The 19,210-nt window shown below is 49.7% G+C and overlaps 1 protein-coding gene across 1 annotated transcript in view; it reads right to left on the reverse strand.

Annotated features, from left to right (window-relative positions):
* Positions 1–19,210, reverse strand: part of LOC128704961 (corticotropin-releasing factor-binding protein) — a 293,601-nt gene that overhangs the window by 64,608 nt on the left and 209,783 nt on the right. The window contains exons 3-4 of the mRNA XM_070105117.1: positions 15,325–15,482; positions 11,683–11,884 (exon numbers count right to left, since the gene is read on the reverse strand). Of these exons, the coding sequence (XP_069961218.1) occupies positions 11,683–11,884; positions 15,325–15,482 (360 nt within the window). The remainder of the gene's footprint in view (positions 1–11,682; positions 11,885–15,324; positions 15,483–19,210) is intronic.

Below are 19,210 nucleotides of genomic sequence, written 5' to 3' on the forward strand. Positions count from 1 at the left end.
GATGGTGGATGTAGGGATGTCTCCAGGTGTTGTGATGATGGTGGATGTAGGGATGGAGGGATGTCTCCAGGTGCTGTGATGATGGTGGATGTAGGGATGGAGGGATGTCTCCAGGTGCTGTGATGATGGTGGATGTAGGGATGTCTCCAGGTGCTGTGATGATGGTGGATGTAGGGATGGAGGGATGTCTCCAGGTGCTGTGATGATGGTGGATGTAGGGATGGAGGGATGTCTCCAGGTGCTGTGATGATGGTGGATGTAGGGATGGAGGGATGTCTCCAGGTGCTCCAGGTGATGATGGTGGATGTAGGGATGGAGGGATGTCTCCAGGTGATGTGATGATGGTGGATGTAGGGATGGAGGGATGTCTCCAGGTGCTGTGATGATGGTGGATGTAGGGATGTCTCCAGGTGCTGTGATGATGGATGTAGGGATGGAGGGATGTCTCCAGGTGCTGTGATGATGGTGGATGTAGGGATGGAGGGATGTCTCCAGGTGCTGTGATGATGGTGGATGTAGGGATGGAGGGATGTCTCCAGGTGCTGTGATGATGGTGGATGTAGGGATGGTGGGATGTCTCCAGGTGCTGTGATGATGGTGGATGTAGGGATGGAGGGATGTCTCCAGGTGCTGTGATGATGGTGGATGTAGGGATGGAGGGATGTCTCCAGGTGCTGTGATGATGGTGGATGTAGGGATGGGTGCTGTGAGGGATGTCTCCAGGTGCTGTGATGATGGTGGATGTAGGGATGGAGGGATGTCTCCAGGTGCTGTGATGATGGTGGATGTAGGGATGGAGGGACGTCTCCAGGTGCTGTGATGATGGTGGATGTAGGGATGGAGGGATGTCTCCAGGTGCTGTGATGATGGTGGATGTAGGGATGTAGGGATGATGGTGGATGTAGGGATGTCTCCAGGTGCTGTGATGATGGTGGATGTAGGGATGTCTCCAGGTGCTGTGATGATGGTGGATGTAGGGATGGAGGGATGTCTCCAGGTGCTGTGATGATGGTGGATGTAGGGATGTCTCCAGGTGCTGTGATGATGGTGGATGTAGGGATGTCTCCAGGTGCTGTGATGATGGTGGATGTAGGGATGGAGGGATGTCTCCAGGTGCTGTGATGATGGTGGATGTAGGGATGGAGGGATGTCTCCAGGTGCTGTGATGATGGTGGATGTAGGGATGTCTCCAGGTGCTGTGATGATGGTGGATGTAGGGATGTAGGGATGTCTCCAGGTGCTGTGATGATGGTGGATGTAGGGATGTCTCCAGGTGCTGTGATGATGGTGGATGTAGGGATGGAGGGATGTCTCCAGGTGCTGTGATGATGGTGGATGTAGGGATGGAGGGATGTCTCCAGGTGCTGTGATGATGGAGGATGTAGGGATGGAGGGATGTCTCCAGGTGCTGTGATGATGGTGGATGTAGGGATGGAGGGATGTCTCCAGGTGCTGTGATGATGGTGGATGTAGGGATGTCTCCAGGGATGATGGTGGATGTAGGGATGTAGGGATGTCTCCAGGTGCTGTGATGATGGTGGATGTAGGGATGGGTGCTGTGATGATGGATGTAGGGATGGAGGGATGTCTCCAGGTGCTGTGATGATGGTGGATGTAGGGATGGAGGGATGTCTCCAGGTGCTGTGATGATGGTGTAGGGATGTGTCTCCAGGGATGATGGTGGGTAGGGATGTCTCCAGGTGCTGTGATGATGGAGGATGTAGGGATGGAGGGAGGTCTCCAGGTGCTGTGATGATGGTGGATGTAGGGATGTCTCCAGGTGCTGTGATGATGGTGGATGTAGGGATGTAGGGATGTCTCCAGGTGCTGTGATGATGGTGGATGTAGGGATGTCTCCAGGTGCTGTGATGATGGTGGATGTAGGGATGTAGGGATGTCTCCAGGTGCTGTGATGATGGTGGATGTAGGGATGTCTCCAGGTGCTGTGATGATGGTGGATGTAGGGATGGAGGGATGTCTCCAGGTGCTGTGATGATGGAGGATGTAGGGATGGAGGGATGTCTCCAGGTGCTGTGATGATGGTGGATGTAGGGATGGGTGCTGTGATGATGGATGTAGGGATGGAGGGATGTCTCCAGGTGCTGTGATGATGGTGGATGTAGGGATGTGTCTCCAGGTGCTGTGATGATGGTGGATGTAGGGATGGAGGGATGTCTCCAGGTGCTGTGATGATGGTGGATGTAGGGATGGAGGGATGTCTCCAGGTGCTGTGATGATGGTGGATGTAGGGATGTGTCTCCAGGTGCTGTGATGATGGTGGATGTAGGGATGGAGGGATGTCTCCAGGTGCTCCAGGTGCTGTGATGATGGTGGATGTAGGGATGTAGGGATGTCTCCAGGTGCTGTGATGATGGTGGATGTAGGGATGTCTCCAGGTGCTGTGATGATGGAGGATGTAGGGATGTCTCCAGGTGCTGTGATGATGGAGGATGTAGGGATGGAGGGATGTCTCCAGGTGCTGTGATGATGGTGGATGTAGGGATGGAGGGATGTCTCCAGGTGCTGTGATGATGGTGGATGTAGGGATGGAGGGATGTCTCCAGGTGCTGTGATGATGGTGGGGATGTAGGGATGATGGCGGATGTAGGGATGTCTCCAGGTGCTGTGATGATGGTGGATGTAGGGATGGAGGGATGTCTCCAGGTGCTGTGATGATGGTGGATGTAGGGATGTCTCCAGGTGCTGTGATGATGGTGGATGTAGGGATGGAGGGATGTCTCCAGGTGCTGTGATGATGGTGGATGTAGGGATGTCTCCAGGTGCTGTGATGATGGTGGATGTAGGGATGGAGGGATGTCTCCAGGTGCTGTGATGATGGTGGATGTAGGGATGGGTGCTGTGATGATGGTGGATGTAGGGATGGAGGGATGTCTCCAGGTGCTGTTATGATGGTGGATGTAGGGATGTAGGGAAGTCTCCAGGTGCTGTGATGATGGTGGATGTAGGGATGGTGAGGGATGTCTCCAGGTGCTGTGATGATGGTGGATGTAGGGATGTCTCCAGGTGCTGTGATGATGGTGGATGTAGGGATGGAGGGATGTCTCCAGGTGCTGTGATGATGGTGGATGTAGGGATGTAGGTGCTGTGATGATGGTGGATGTAGGGATGTCTCCAGGTGCTGTGATGATGGTGGATGTAGGGATGGAGGGATGTCTCCAGGTGCTGTGATGATGGTGGGGATGTAGGGATGATGGTGGATGTAGGGATGTCTCCAGGTGCTGTGATGATGGTGGATGTAGGGATGGAGGGATGTCTCCAGGTGCTGTGATGATGGTGGATGTAGGGATGGAGGGATGTCTCCAGGTGCTGTGATGATGGAGGATGTAGGGATGGAGGGATGTCTCCAGGTGCTGTGATGATGGTGGATGTAGGGATGGAGGGATGTCTCCAGGTGCTGTGATGATGGTGGATGTAGGGATGATGGAGGATGTAGGGATGTCTCCAGGTGCTGTGATGATGGTGGATGTAGGGATGTGGAGGGATGTCTCCAGGTGCTGTGATGATGGTGGATGTAGGGATGGAGGGATGTCTCCAGGTGCTGTGATGATGGTGGATGTAGGGATGGAGGGATGTCTCCAGGTGCTGTGATGATGGTGGATGTAGGGATGGGTGCTGTGATGAGGGATGTCTCCAGGTGCTGTGATGATGGTGGATGTAGGGATGGAGGGATGTCTCCAGGTGCTGTGATGATGGTGGATGTAGGGATGGAGGGATGTCTCCAGGTGCTGTGATGATGGTGGATGTAGGGATGTAGGGATGTCTCCAGGTGCTGTGATGATGGTGGATGTAGGGATGTCTCCAGGTGCTGTGATGATGGTGGATGTAGGGATGGAGGGATGTCTCCAGGTGCTGTGATGATGGTGGATGTAGGGATGGTGGATGTAGGGATGTAGGGATGTCTCCAGGTGCTGTGATGCTGGTGGATGTCGGGATGGAGGGATGTCTCCAGGTGCTGTGATGATGGTGGATGTAGGGATGGAGGGATGTCTCCAGGTGCTGTGATGATGGTGGATGTAGGGATGGAGGGATGTCTCCAGGTGCTGTGATGATGGTGGAGGTAGGGATGGAGGGATGTCTCCAGGTGCTGTGATGATGGTGGATGTAGGGATGATGGTGGGTAGGGATGTCTCCAGGTGCTGTGATGATGGTGTAGGGATGTAGGGATGATGGTGGATGTAGGGATGTCTCCAGGTGCTGTGATGATGGTGGATGTAGGGATGTCTCCAGGTGCTGTGATGATGGAGGATGTAGGGATGGAGGGATGTCTCCAGGTGCTGTGATGATGGAGGATGTAGGGATGGAGGGATGTCTCCAGGTGCTGTGATGATGGTGGATGTAGGGATGGAGGGATGTCTCCAGGTGCTGTGATGATGGTGGATGTAGGGATGGAGGGATGTCTCCAGGTGCTGTGATGATGGTGGATGTAGGGATGGAGGGATGTCTCCAGGTGCTGTGATGATGGTGGATGTAGGGATGGAGGGATGTCTCCAGGTGCTGTGATGATGGTGGATGTAGGGATGGAGGGATGTCTCCAGGTGCTGTGATGATGGTGGATGTAGGGATGGAGGGACGTCTCCAGGTGCTGTGATGATGGTGGATGTAGGGATGTCTCCAGGTGCTGATGGTGGATGATGGGTGCTGTGATGATGGTGGATGTAGGGATGTAGGTGCTGTGATGATGGTAGTGGAGTCTCCAGGATGTGTCTCCAGGTGCTGTGATGATGGTGGATGTAGGGATGGAGGGATGTCTCCAGGTGCTGTGATGATGGTGGATGTAGGGATGTCTCCAGGTGCTGTTATGATGGTGGATGTAGGGATGGAGGGATGTCTCCAGGTGCTGTGATGATGGTGGATGTAGGGATGTCTCCAGGTGCTGTTATGATGGAGGATGTAGGGATGTCTCCAGGTGCTGTTATGATGGTGGATGTAGGGATGGAGGGATGTCTCCAGGTGCTGTGATGATGGTGGATGTAGGGATGTAGGGATGTCTCCAGGTGCTGTGATGATGGTGGATGTAGGGATGTAGGGATGTCTCCAGGTGCTGTGATGATGGTGGATGTAGGGATGGAGGGATGTCTCCAGGTGCTGTGATGATGGTGGATGTAGGGATGGAGGGATGTCTCCAGGTGCTGTGATGATGGTGGATGTAGGGATGGATGTCTCCAGGGATGTCTCCAGGTGCTGTGATGATGGTGGATGTAGGGATGGAGGGATGTCTCCAGGTGCTGTGATGATGGTGGATGTAGGGATGGAGGGATGTCTCCAGGTGCTGTGATGATGGTGGATGTAGGGATGTGTGGATGTAGGGATGGAGGGATGTCTCCCGGTGCTGTGATGATGGTGGATGTAGGGATGGAGGGATGTCTCCAGGTGCTGTGATGATGGTGGATGTAGGGATGGAGGGATGTCTCCAGGTGTTGTGATGATGGTGGATGTAGGGATGTCTCCAGGTGATGGAGGGATGTCTCCAGGTGCTGTGATGATCTCCAGGTGCTGTGATGATGGTGGATGTAGGGATGTCTCCAGGTGCTGTGATGATGGTGGATGTAGGGATGGAGGGATGTCTCCAGGTGCTGTGATGATGGAGGATGTAGGGATGTAGGGATGATGGAGGATGTAGGGATGTCTCCAGGTGCTGTGATGATGGTGGATGTAGGGATGTCTCCAGGTGCTGTGATGATGGTGGATGGATGTAGGGATGATGGTGGGATGTCTCCAGGTGCTGTGATGATGGTGGATGTAGGGATGTGTCTCCAGGTGCTGTGATGATGGTGGATGTAGGGATGGAGGGATGTCTCCAGGTGTTGTGATGATGGTGGATGTAGGGATGGAGGGATGTCTCCAGGTGCTGTGATGATGGTGGATGTAGGGATGGAGGGATGTCTCCAGGTGCTGTGATGATGGTGGATGTAGGGATGGAGGGATGTCTCCAGGTGCTGTGATGATGGTGGATGTAGGGATGGAGGTGCTGTGATGATGGTGGATGTAGGGATGAGGTGCTGTGATGATGGAGGATGTAGGGATGGAGGGATGTCTCCAGGTGCTGTGATGATGGTGGATGTAGGGATGGAGGGATGTCTCCAGGTGCTGTGATGATGGTGGATGTAGGGATGTAGGGATGTCTCCAGGTGCTGTGATGATGGTGGATGTAGGGATGTCTCCAGGTGCTGTGATGATGGTGGATGTAGGGATGTCTCCAGGTGCTGTGATGATGGTGGATGTAGGGATGGAGGGATGTCTCCAGGTGCTGTGATGATGGAGGATGTAGGGATGTGTCTCCAGGTGCTGTGATGATGGTGTAGGGATGTGTAGGGATGTCTCCAGGTGCTGTGATGATGGTGGATGTAGGGATGTCTCCAGGTGCTGTGATGATGGTGGATGTAGGGATGGAGGGATGTCTCCAGGTGCTGTGATGATGGAGGATGTAGGGATGGAGGGATGTCTCCAGGTGTTGTGATGATGGTGGATGTGTCTCCAGGTGCTGTGATGATGGTGGATGTAGGGATGTCTCCAGGTGCTGTGATGATGGTGGATGTAGGGATGGAGGGATGTCTCCAGGTGCTGTGATGATGGTGGATGTAGGGATGGAGGGATGTCTCCAGGTGCTGTGATGATGGTGGATGTAGGGATGGAGGGATGTCTCCAGGTGCTGTGATGATGGTGGATGTAGGGATGGAGGGATGTCTCCAGGTGCTGTGATGATGGTGGATGTAGGGATGTGTCTCCAGGTGCTGTGATGATGGTGGATGTAGGGATGTGTCTCCAGGTGCTGTGATGATGGTGGATGTAGGGATGTGTCTCCAGGTGTTGTGATGATGGTGGATGTAGGGATGGAGGGATGTCTCCAGGTGTTGTGATGATGGTGGATGTAGGGATGTCTCCAGGTGCTGTGATGATGGTGGATGTAGGGATGGAGGGATGTCTCCAGGTGTTGTGATGATGGTGGATGTAGGGATGGAGGGATGTCTCCAGGTGTTGTGATGATGGTGGATGTAGGGATGGAGGGATGTCTCCAGGTGCTGTGATGATGGTGGATGTAGGGATGGAGGGATGTCTCCAGGTGCTGTGATGATGGTGGATGTAGGGATGGAGGGATGTCTCCAGGTGCTGTGATGATGGTGGATGTAGGGATGTCTCCAGGTGCTGTGATGATGGTGGATGTAGGGATGTCTCCAGGTGTTGTGATGATGGAGGATGTAGGGATGTAGGGATGTCTCCAGGTGCTGTGATGATGGAGGATGTAGGGATGTCTCCAGGTGCTGTGATGATGGTGGATGTAGGGATGTCTCCAGGTGCTGTGATGATGGAGGATGTAGGGATGTCTCCAGGTGCTGTGATGATGGTGGATGTAGGGATGTCTCCAGGGATGTCTCCAGGTGCTGTGATGATGGTGGATGTAGGGATGGAGGGATGTCTCCAGGTGATGATGGTGGATGTATGGAGGGATGTCTCCAGGTGTTGTGATGATGGTGGATGTAGGGATGGAGGGATGTCTCCAGGTGCTGTGATGATGGTGGATGTAGGGATGTAGGGATGTCTCCAGGTGCTGTGATGATGGAGGATGTAGGGATGGAGGGATGTCTCCAGGTGCTGTGATGATGGTGGATGTAGGGATGATGGTGGATGTAGGGATGTCTCCAGGTGCTGTGATGATGGTGGATGTAGGGATGGAGGGATGTCTCCAGGTGCTGTGATGATGGTGGATGTAGGGATGGAGGGATGTCTCCAGGTGCTGTGATGATGGTGGATGTAGGGATGGATGGATGTCTCCAGGTGCTGTGATGATGGTGGTTGTAGGGATGATGATGGGGATGTCTCCAGGTGCTGTGATGATGGTGGATGTAGGGATGGAGGGATGTCTCCAGGTGCTGTGATGATGGGGATGGATGATGGTGGATGTAGGGATGTCTCCAGGTGCTGTGATGATGGATGTAGGGATGTGTCTCCAGGTGCTGTGATGATGGTGGATGTAGGGATGTGTCTCCAGGTGCTGTGATGATGGTGGATGTAGGGATGGAGGGATGTCTCCAGGTGCTGTGATGATGGTGGATGATGTAGGGATGTCTCCAGGTGCTGTGATGATGGTGGATGGAGGGATGTAGGGATGTCTCCAGGTGCTGTGATGATGGTGGATGTAGGGATGGAGGGATGTCTCCAGGTGCTGTGATGATGGTGGATGTAGGGATGGATGATGGAGGATGTAGGGATGTGTCTCCAGGTGCTGTGATGATGGAGGATGTAGGGATGGAGGGATGTCTCCAGGTGCTGTGATGATGGTGGATGTAGGGATGGAGGTGTTGTGATGATGGTGGATGTAGGGATGGAGGGATGTCTCCAGGTGCTGTGATGATGGTGGATGTAGGATGGAGGGATGTCTCCAGGTGTTGTGATGATGGTGGATGTAGGGATGGAGGGATGTCTCCAGGTGCTGTGATGATGGTGGATGTAGGGATGGAGGGATGTCTCCAGGTGCTGTGATGATGGTGGATGTAGGGATGTCTCCAGGTGCTGTGATGATGGAGGATGTAGGGATGGAGGGACGTCTCCAGGTGCTGTGGGGATGGAGGATGTAGGGATGGAGGGACGTCTCCAGGTGCTGTGGGGATGGAGGATGTAGGGATGGATGGATAGAGGATAATAATAATAATAATAATCTATATTTCTACCAGTACATGACACAACTTATACAGACCATAGCTCACACCAGTGACATAATATATAGAAAACCCCTTGTTATGCAGAGCATTTCCGGCACATTAGGTCAGTTTTGTTCCCAGGATGCGACCCACACCAGATGACACACCCAGGTTCCTATTACTGGGTGAACAGTAACAACAGGTGTCTTAAGGAAACACGTCCTGTTTCCACCCGTACTGGAGATCGAACCATCGGGGCTACTGTTCTCACCCCCTCCTCATGTTTTCTCTATGATAATCAAATACCTGTTTGTTCCGTTTGTAATGGATGGTTATGTTTGCTTAGGGACTAAGCGAGAGAAATGTTTAAACCGAGTCCTGGATCTGTGGGTATAGAGACAGTACTCACCTAGTTCTCACCTAGTTGAGGTTGCAGGGGTCGAGTCCGAGCTCCTGGCCCCGCCTCTTCACTGATCGCTACTAGGTCACTCTCCCTGAGCCGTGAGCTTTATCATACCTCTGCTTAAAGCTATGTATGGATCCTGCCTCCACTACATCGCTTCCCAAACTATTCCACTTACTGACTACTCTGTGGCTGAAGAAATACTTCCTAACATCCCTGTGATTCATCTGTGTCTTCAGCTTCCAACTGTGTCCCCTTGTTACTGTGTCCAATCTCTGGAACATCCTGTCTTTGTCCACCTTGTCAATTCCTCTCAGTATTTTGTATGTCGTTATCATGTCCCCCCTATCTCTCCTGTCCTCCAGTGTCGTCAGGTTGATTTCCCTTAACCTCTCCTCGTAGGACATACCTCTTAGCTCTGGGACTAGTCTTGTTGCAAACCTTTGCACTTTCTCTAGTTTCTTTACGTGCTTGGCTAGGTGTGGGTTCCAAACTGGTGCCACATACTCCAATATGGGCCTAACGTACACGGTGTACAGGGTCCTGAACAATGGTGGTGTCAGGGTGTTTACTGTTTATAGGCCCTCCCCAAACATTACCGTTTTCCACAGGCAAGTGGAGGACAGGGCTCGGTATCTCTGTGTCCGACTCTAGGATTCCTTTCGAATCTCTTTCGGGGTCTCGTAGCTCGATGGCTACCATACTCAGCTCACACACTGAGGTCCAGGGATCGAGCCCCTGGTAAGGGTGGAAACATTAAGACGTGTTTCCGTAAGACACCTGCTGTCCATGTTCACCCATCAGTAAAATAGGTACCTGGGTGTTAGTGGGCTGGTGTGGGTCACATCCTGGGTGTTAGTGGACTGGTGTGGGTCACATCCTGGGTGTTAGTGGACTGGTGTGGGTCATATCCTGGGTGTTAGTGGACTGGTGTGGGTCACATCCTGGATGTTAGTGGACTGGTGTGGGTCACATCCTGGGTGTTAGTGGGCTGGTGTGGGTCACATCCTGGGTGTTAGTGGACTGGTGTGGGTCACATCCTGGATGTTAGTGGACTGGTGTGGGTCACATCCTGGGTGTTAGTGGACTGGTGTGGGTCACATCCTGGGTGTTAGTGGACTGGTGTGGATCACGTCCTGGGTGTTAGTGGACTGGTGTGGGTCACATCCTGGGTGTTAGTGGACTGGTGTGGGTCACATCCTGGGTGTTAGTGGACTGGTGTGGGTCACATCCTGGGTGTTAGTGGGCTGGTGCGGGTCACATCCTGGGTGTTAGTGGACTGGTGTGGGTCACATCCTGGGTGTTAGTGGACTGGTGTGGGTCACATCCTGGGTGTTAGTGGACTAGTGTGGGTGGCATCCTGGGTGTTAGTGGACTGGTGTGGGTCACATCCTGGGTGTTAGTGGACTGGTGTGGGTCACATCCTGGGTGTTAGTGGACTGGTGTGGGTGGCATCCTGGGTGTTAGTGGACTGGTGTGGGTCACATCCTGGGTGTTAGTGGACTGGTGTGGGTCACATCCTGGGTGTTAGTGGACTGGTGTGGGTCACATCCTGGGTGTTAGTGGATTGGTGTGGGTCACATCCTGGGTGTTAGTGGACTGGTGTGGGTCACATCCTAGGTGTTAGTGGACTGGTGTGGGTCACATCCTGGGTGTTAGTGGACTGGTGTGGGTCACATCCTGGGTGTTAGTGGACTGGTGTGGGTCACATCCTGGGTGTTAGTGGACTGGTGTGGGTCACATCCTGGGTGTTAGTGGACTGGTGTGGGTCACATACTGGATGTTAGTGGACTGGTGTGGGTCACATCCTGGGTGTTAGTGGACTGGTGTGGGTCACATCCTGGGTGTTAGTGGACTGGTGTGGGTCACATCCTGGGACAAAACTGACATAATTTACGGGAAATGCTCAACATAACAAGTGACTTTCTATATAGTAGTATGTCATTGGTGTGAGCTATGGTCTGTATAAGTTGTGTCAGGTACTGCTAGTAAATATAGGTATTATTATTATTATTATTATTATTATTATTATTATTATTATTATTATTATTATTATTATTATGTCATTGGTGTGAGCTATGGTCTGTATAAGTTGTGTCGTGTACTGCTAGTAAATATAGGTATTATTATTATTATTATTATTATTATTATTATTATTACTAGTTGGTGGAGTTTCGGTTTGGTTTCCGACTCCTGTCTCCCGATTTTTGATGACGAGTTAAATACAGGTATGTACTCACGTCAAGCTTGTACTCAAGATAAGCACTCAGGTGTGTATAAACTTATAAAAGCATGTGGTCAAATAACGTTTGGACTCAATGTTCATGTACTCAGCGAGAAAATGTACTCAGGCGAACACAGTACAGCAACAGATATGTATGCATGAAGGCAAGCATATAGAGAGGCAAGTACTCCAGGTGACTCACGAAATCGTAATGACACGATTGCAAACAAACCATACCACGGGCGGGGATAGAACCCTCGGTCAGAGAGTCTCAAAACTCCAGACCGTCTCGTGGCTAACGCGACGGTCTGGAGTTTTGAGACTCTGATACCGCGGGTTCAATCCCGCCCGTGGTATGGTTTACTCCAGGTGTACACGTACTCTGAACATGTACTCACGTGCGGGGTTCCTGACGTATCTGACTGTGATCCTGAAGCCGTCTCCCCTGCTTGGTACTCGGTACTGGATGAGTGCAGCGTTCCCACTACTAGTAAATGTTTTAGTTTTGAGACGCCCGCAAAACTCGTGGACCCGCCCCTCCAACGGGGCGTCCACCTCGCTTGGAAAGAGCTCTCCTCCCAGCTCCCAGCCGTCCACGAACTGTATAGAGGAGACGGAAGGGGTTAGACAGGTGGAGACCCTCCTGGAACTGCACTCGGAAGGTATTAGGTAAATGGGAGTCGTCAGGAACTGGAGTAGGAAGTTATTAGATAGGGACAGTCGTCAGTAACTGGACGTGGAAGGTGTTAGGGTATGGTCGTTAGGGACTGAACTAGGAAGTTGCTAGACTGATAGTCGTCAGGAACTGAACGTGGAAGATGTTAGGGTGTGGTCGTCAGGGACTCAACTAGGAAGTTGCTAGACAGTGATAGTCGTCAGGAACTGAACGTGGAAGGTGTTAAGCAGGGAGGGTTCGTCAGGAACTGAACGTGGAAGGTGTTTGGGTGTGGTCGTCAGGGACTGAACTAGGAAGTTGCTAGACAGTGATAGTCGTCAGGAACTGAACGTGGAAGGTGTTAGACAGGATGTGGTCGTCAGGAAGTGGTCTTCAAGGGTATTAGACGGGTAGGTTGTGTGGTTGCTGACGCACAAAAATATAGACGTCTAGAAGGATAGTGAAATTAAAAAAAACAGTGACAGACATAAAACAGTGACCCACAGATACAGTGAAAGTGACGGTAAGACAAGGCGACAGTGACATACAGAAAAATGTACATAAACAGTGACACAAAGTTAAACAGTGATACAGTGAACAGAGGGACGCAAAGAAACAGTGAAATAGAGAGACAGCGATAGAGAATGACAGTGACACAAACAGTGATAGAGACATCTACTGAAGTCACACGTGCATGTGTTTTTTCCTACTGTAATTACACCTAAGTGCGTCAACACAGGTGTTGTGAAAGCTTCACAAACATATGTGTACTTGTCACGACACATAGTATTAATTACATTAAGATTACCGCTGACACACTGAAAAATTATGGACAACACGAAGGTATTATGACACTTTCCACATGCAGTGAGTACACCAGAGGACCTTCAGTGTGTGTACTTACCTAGTTGTACTCACCTTTGTGGTCGCAGGGGTCGATTCACAGTTCCCGGCCCTTCCTCTTCAGTGGTCGCTACTAGGTTTATTCTCTCGCTGCTCCATTAGCTTTATCATGCTACTCCCTAAAGTTATGTATGGATCCTGCCTCCACTACATCACTCTCCAGATTGTTCCACTTCCTGACAACTCTGTGACTGAAAAAGTACTTCCTAACATCCCTGTGAGTCATCTGGGTTTTCAGCTTCCAGTTGTGACCCCTTGTTGCTGTGTCCCATCTCTGGAACATCCTGTCCCTATCCACCTTTCAGTTCTTCTCAGTGTTTTATATATCATGTCTCCTCTATCCCTCCTGTCCTCCAGTGTCGTCAGGTTGATTTCCCTTAACATTTCCTCGTAGGACATACCCCTAAGCTCCGGGACTAGTCTTCTTGCAAACCTTTGCACTTTCTCTAATTCCTTGACGTGTTTGACCAGGTGTGGGTTCCATACTGGTGCTGCATACTCCAATATGCGCCTGATGTGCACTGTGCACAGTGTCGTGAATGACTCCTTACTCAGGTGTCGGAACGCTATTCTGAGGTTTGCCAGGCGTCCTTATGTTGCAGCAGTTATTTGGTTGATGTGCTCCTCGGGAGATGTGCTCGGTATGATGCTCACTCCAAGATCCTTTTCCTTGGAGTGAGTTTTCCAGCCTTTGACCTCTTAGGCTGTACTCCGTCTGCGGTCTTCTTTGTCCTTCCTCAAGCTTCATAACTTTGTACTTGGTGGGGGTAAACTCTAGGAGCCATTTGTCTGACCAGGCTTGCAGCCTGTCCAGATCCCCTTGTAGGCCTACCTGACCCTCCTCCACTTGTATTCTCCTCATTAGCTTCACATCGTCTGCAGAAAGGGTCACCTCTGAATCTATCCCTTCCGTCATATCATTCACATATACAAGAAACAGCACCGGTCCTAGGACTGATCCTTGTGGAACCCCACTCTGATACCTCGTCTTGTACCCACACATGTTTCCTTCCTGTTAGATATTCCTTGATCCATTCCAGTACTTTCCCTGTCATTCCTGCTTGCTCCTCCAGCTTGTAAACTAGTCTCTTGTGGTACTGTGTCCAAAATCTTCTTACAGACCAAGAAGATGCAGTCTACCCATCCCTCTCTCTGTCCTGTCTTCCGTTACCTTGTCGTAGAGCTCCAGTAGGTTTGTAATGTTGGATTTTCCTTCCCTGAAGCCGTGCTGGTTGTCATGTATTAGTCCAGTAATCTCCAGGTGCTCCACCGCTCGTCTCCTGATAATCTTCTCCATGACTTTGCATACTATACATGTCAGTGACACTGGTCTGTAGTTTAGTGCAGCCTGTCTGTCTCCTTTCTTAAAAATCGGGACTACATTTGCTGTCTTCCATACCTCAGGTACCCACCCTGTTTCGATAGATGTATTGAATATTGTTGTTAGGGGTACAGATAGTGCCTCTGCTCCCTCTCTAAGGGCCTATGATAGATGTGTTGAAGATTGTTGTTAGGGGTGCACATAGTGCCTCTGCTCCCTCTCTCAGGACCCAGGGAGAGATGTTATCTGGGCCCACCGCTTTCAAGGTGTCTAGTTCTCGCTAGGCACCTATTTGTACTCACCTATTTGTGGTTGCAGGGGTCGAGACTCAGCTCCTGGCCCTGCCTCTTCACAGATAGCTACTAGGTCCTCTCCTTGCTCCATGAGCTTTGTCATACCTCGTCTTAAAGCTATGTATGGTTCCTGCCTCCACTACCTCACTCTGTGTGTGTGTGTGTACTCACCTAGATGCAGTTGCAGGGGTCGAGTCACAGCTCATGGCTAGCTAGAACCTGGCATACAACAGAGCAATTCCATAGCAAGATAAATATAATTAATATCACTATAACACTGCGGTAACACATTAAACTCCATAACAGATTTATGAACATATGTAAGACTTGCTAGGTTAAGGAGATAATCCGATCACAGTCTGTTGAGAGTTGAGTCCAGGAGCTGTGATTCGACCCCTTGAGGTATTAACGCACACTAATAACACTGCCAGGTTTGCAGTCTTCCGGTACAGGAGCTGTGACTCGGCCTCCGGGGCATTAACGCACTCACACTAGCGACAACACTAGCTTCACAGTGTGCGGGTCCAGGAGCTGTGATTGGACCCCTTGGGACATTACCACACTTACACAATCTGCCGGTCCTGGAGATGCTACTCGTCCCCTGGGACATTACCACACTTACACAATCTGCGGGTCCAGGAGCTGTGACTCAACCCCCGGGACATCAGCACAGTTCCTCACACTAACGACAACACTAGCTTCACAATCTGCCGGTCCTGGAGATGCTACTCGTCCCCTGGGACATTACCACACACAATCTGCCGGTCCTGGAAATGCTACTCGTCCCCTGGGACATTACCACACTTACACAATCTGCGGGTCCAGGAGCTGTGACTCAACCCCCCGGGACATCAACACAGCAACTCACACTAACAAGGCCATCAGCCTCACAGTCAACATCAAGGTAGTCGAAGGTGACCTGGACTGCTTGATCCGGCTGACTCAGTAAGTAAACTCCACACACATCACCTGTACCTCGACTCTTGTAGAAGTAGGTACCTTCCTCGAGACCCACCAGCATACACTCTGCAGGGAATAAAAGTGATGGATGTATATGCTATACAAACACACCAGTTACAATTTATATATAAAAAATTATACACATTTCCTTAACTTACACTTCTTCCGATAGTCGCGTCAGAGGCCTGGAAAAATCAAGACGCAATTGTCAACATCTTTCCTTCCAGAAAAGTCTATCATCTGTGTGTTTGTAAGTACACGATACAGAAGGTCACCAGTGTGTTTGTAAGTACACGATACAGAAGGTCACCAGTGTGTTTGTAAGTACACGATACAGAAGGTCACCAGTGTGTTTGTAAGTACACGATACAGAAGGTCACCAGTGTGTTTGTAAGTACACGATACAGAAGGTCACCAGTGTGTTTGTAAGTACACGATACAGAAGGTCACCAGTGTGTTTGTAAGTACACGATACAGAAGGTCACCAGTGTGTTTGTAAGTACACGATACAGAAGGTCACCAGTGTGTTTGTAAGTACTGTATTATGGGTGTAAGTGGCGCTTATCCTGCCACTGGATAACCCACAGTGGTGAAGACAAACTGTAGAATACCGAGGCGATGGATAAAGACTCCAGTGTAGGATAATGCTAGTTTATTGGTTCCAGGGCAGGATAATGCTAGTTTATTGGTTCCAGTGTAGGATAATGCTAGTCTATTGGTTCCAGGGCAGGATAATGCTAGTCTATTGGTTCCAGTGCAGGATAATGCTAGTCTATTGGTTCCAGTGCAGGATAATGCTAGTTTATTGGTTCCAGTGCAGGATAATGCTAGTCTATTGGTTCCAGTGCAGGATAATGCTAGTCTATTGGTTCCAGGGCAGGATAATGCTAGTCTATTGGTTCCAGGGCAGGATAATGCTAGTCTATTGGTTCCAGGGCAGGATAATGCTAGTCTATTGGTTCCAGTGCAGGATAATGCTAGTCTATTGGTTCCAGTACAGGATAATGCTAGTCTATTGGTTCCAGTGCAGGATAATGCTAGTCTATTGGTTCCAGTGCATGATAATGCTAGTCTATTGGTTCCAGTGCAGGATAATGCTAGTCTATTGGTTCCAGTGCATGATAATGCTAGTCTATTGGTTCCAGGGCAGGATAATGCTAGTCTATTGGTTCCAGTGCATGATAATGCTAGTCTATTGGTTCCAGGGCAGGATAATGCTAGTCTATTGGTTCCAGGGCATGATAATGCTAGTCTATTGGTTCCAGTGTAGGATAATGCTAGTCTATTGGTTCCAGGGCAGGATAATGCTAGTCTATTGGTTCCAGTGTAGGATAATGCTAGTCTATTGGTTCCAGTGTAGGATAATGCTAGTCTATTGGTTCCAGTGCAGGATAATGCTAGTCTATTGGTTCCAGTGTAGGATAATGCTAGTCTATTGGTTCCAGTGTAGGATAATGCTAGTCTATTGGTTCCAGTGCAGGATAATGCTAGTCTATTGGTTCCAGTGCAGGATAATGCTAGTCTATTGGTTCCAGGGCAGGATAATGCTAGTCTATTGGTTCCAGGGCAGGATAATGCTAGTCTATTGGTTTCAGGGCAGGATAATGCTAGTCTATTGGTTCCAGTGTAGGATAATGCTAGTCTATTGGTTCCAGTGCAGGATAATGCTAGTCTATTGGTTCCAGTGTAGGATAATGCTAGTCTATTGGTTCCAGTGTAGTATAATGCTAGTCTATTGGTTCCAGTGCAGGATAATGCTAGTCTATTGGTTCCAGGGCAGGATAATGCTAGTCTATTGGTTCCAGTGCAGGATAATGCTAGTCTATTGGTTCCAGTGCAGGATAATGCTAGTCTATTGGTTCCAGTGTAGGATAATGCTAGTCTATTGATAATGCTAGTCTATTGGTTCCAGTGCAGGATAATGCTAGTCTATTGGTTCCAGTGCAGGATAAGGCTAGTCTATTGGTTCCAGTGCAGGATAATGCTAGTCTATTGGTTCCAGTGTAGGATAATGCTAGTCTATTGGTTCCAGTGCAGGATAATGCTAGTCTATTGGTTCCAGTGCAGGATAATGCTAGTCTATTGGTTCCAGTGCAGGATAATGCTAGTCTATTGGTTCCAGTGCAGGATAATGCTAGTCTATTGGTTCCAGGGCAGGATAATGCTAGTCTATTGGTTCCAGTGCAGGATAATGCTAGTCTATTGGTTCCAGGGCAGGATAATGCTAGTCTATTGGTTCCAGGGCAGGATAATGCTAGTCTATTGGTTCCAGGGCAGGATAATGCTAGTCTATTGGTTCCAGGGCAGGATAATGCTAGTCTATTGGTTCCAGGGCAGGATAATGCTAGTCTATTGATAATGCTAGTCTATTGGTTCCAGTGCAGGATAATGCTAGTCTGTTGGTTCCATTGGTTCCAGGGCAGGACAATGCTAGTCTATTGGTTCCAGTGCAGGATAATGCTAGTCTATTGGTTCCAGGGCAGGATAATGCTAGTCTATTGGTTCCAGTGCAGGATAATGCTAGTCTATTGGTTCCAGTGCAGGATAATGCTAGTCTATTGGTTCCAGTGCAGGATAATGCTAGTCTATTGGTTCCAGTTCAGGATAATGCTAGTCTATTGGTTCCAGGGCAGGATAATGCTAGTCTATTGGTTCCAGTGCAGGATAATGCTAGTCTATTGGTTCCAGGGCAGGATAATGCTAGTCTATTGGTTCCAGGGCAGGATAATGCTAGTCTATTGGTTTCAGGGCAGGATAATGCTAGTCTATTGGTTCCAGTGCAGGATAATGCTAGTCTATTGGTTCCAGTGCAGGATAATGCTAGTCTATTGGTTCCAGGGCAGGATAATGCTAGTCTATTGGTTCCAGTGCAGGATAATGCTAGTCTATTGGTTCCAGTGCAGGATAATGCTAGTCTATTGGTTCCAGGGCAGGATAATGCTAGTCTATTGGTTCCAGGGCAGGATAATGCTAGTCTATTGGTTCCAGTGCAGGATAATGCTAGTCTATTGGTTCCAGTGCAGGATAATGCTAGTCTATTGGTTCCAGTGCAGGATAATGCTAGTCTATTGGTTCCAGGGCAGGATAATGCTAGTCTATTGGTTCCAGGGCAGGATAATGCTAGTCTATTGGTTCCAGGGCAGGATAATGCTAGTCTATTGGTTCCAGGGCAGGATAATGCTAGTCTATTGGTTCCAGTGCAGGATAATGCTAGTCTATTGGTTCCAGGGCAGGATAATGCTAGTCTATTGGTTCCAGGGCAGGATAATGCTAGTCTATTGGTTCCAGGGCAGGATAATGCTAGTCTATTGGTTCCAGGGCAGGATAATGCTAGTCTATTGGTTCCAGGGCAGGATAATGCTAGTCTATTGGTTCCAGTGCAGGATAATGCTAGTCTATTGGTTCCAGGGCAGGATAATGCTAGTCTATTGGTTCCAGGGCAGGATAATGCTAGTCTATTGGTTCCAGGGCAGGATAATGCTAGTCTATTGGTTCCAGGGCAGGATAATGCTAGTCTATTGGTTCCAGGGCAGGATAATGCTAGTCTATTGGTTCCAGGGCAGGATAATGCTAGTCTATTGGTTCCAGTGCAGGATAATGCTAGTCTATTGGTTCCAGGGCAGGATAATGCTAGTCTATTGGTTCCAGGGCAGGATAATGCTAGTCTATTGGTTCCAGGGCAGGATAATGCTAGTCTATTGGTTCCAGGGCAGGATAATGCTAGTCTATTGGTTCCAGGGCAGGATAATGCTAGTCTATTGGTTCCAGTGCAGGATAATGCTAGTCTATTGGTT

The sequence above is a fragment of the Cherax quadricarinatus genome, chromosome 97 (assembly GCF_038502225.1).
Source record: "Cherax quadricarinatus isolate ZL_2023a chromosome 97, ASM3850222v1, whole genome shotgun sequence".
Taxonomy (NCBI): domain Eukaryota; kingdom Metazoa; phylum Arthropoda; class Malacostraca; order Decapoda; family Parastacidae; genus Cherax; species Cherax quadricarinatus.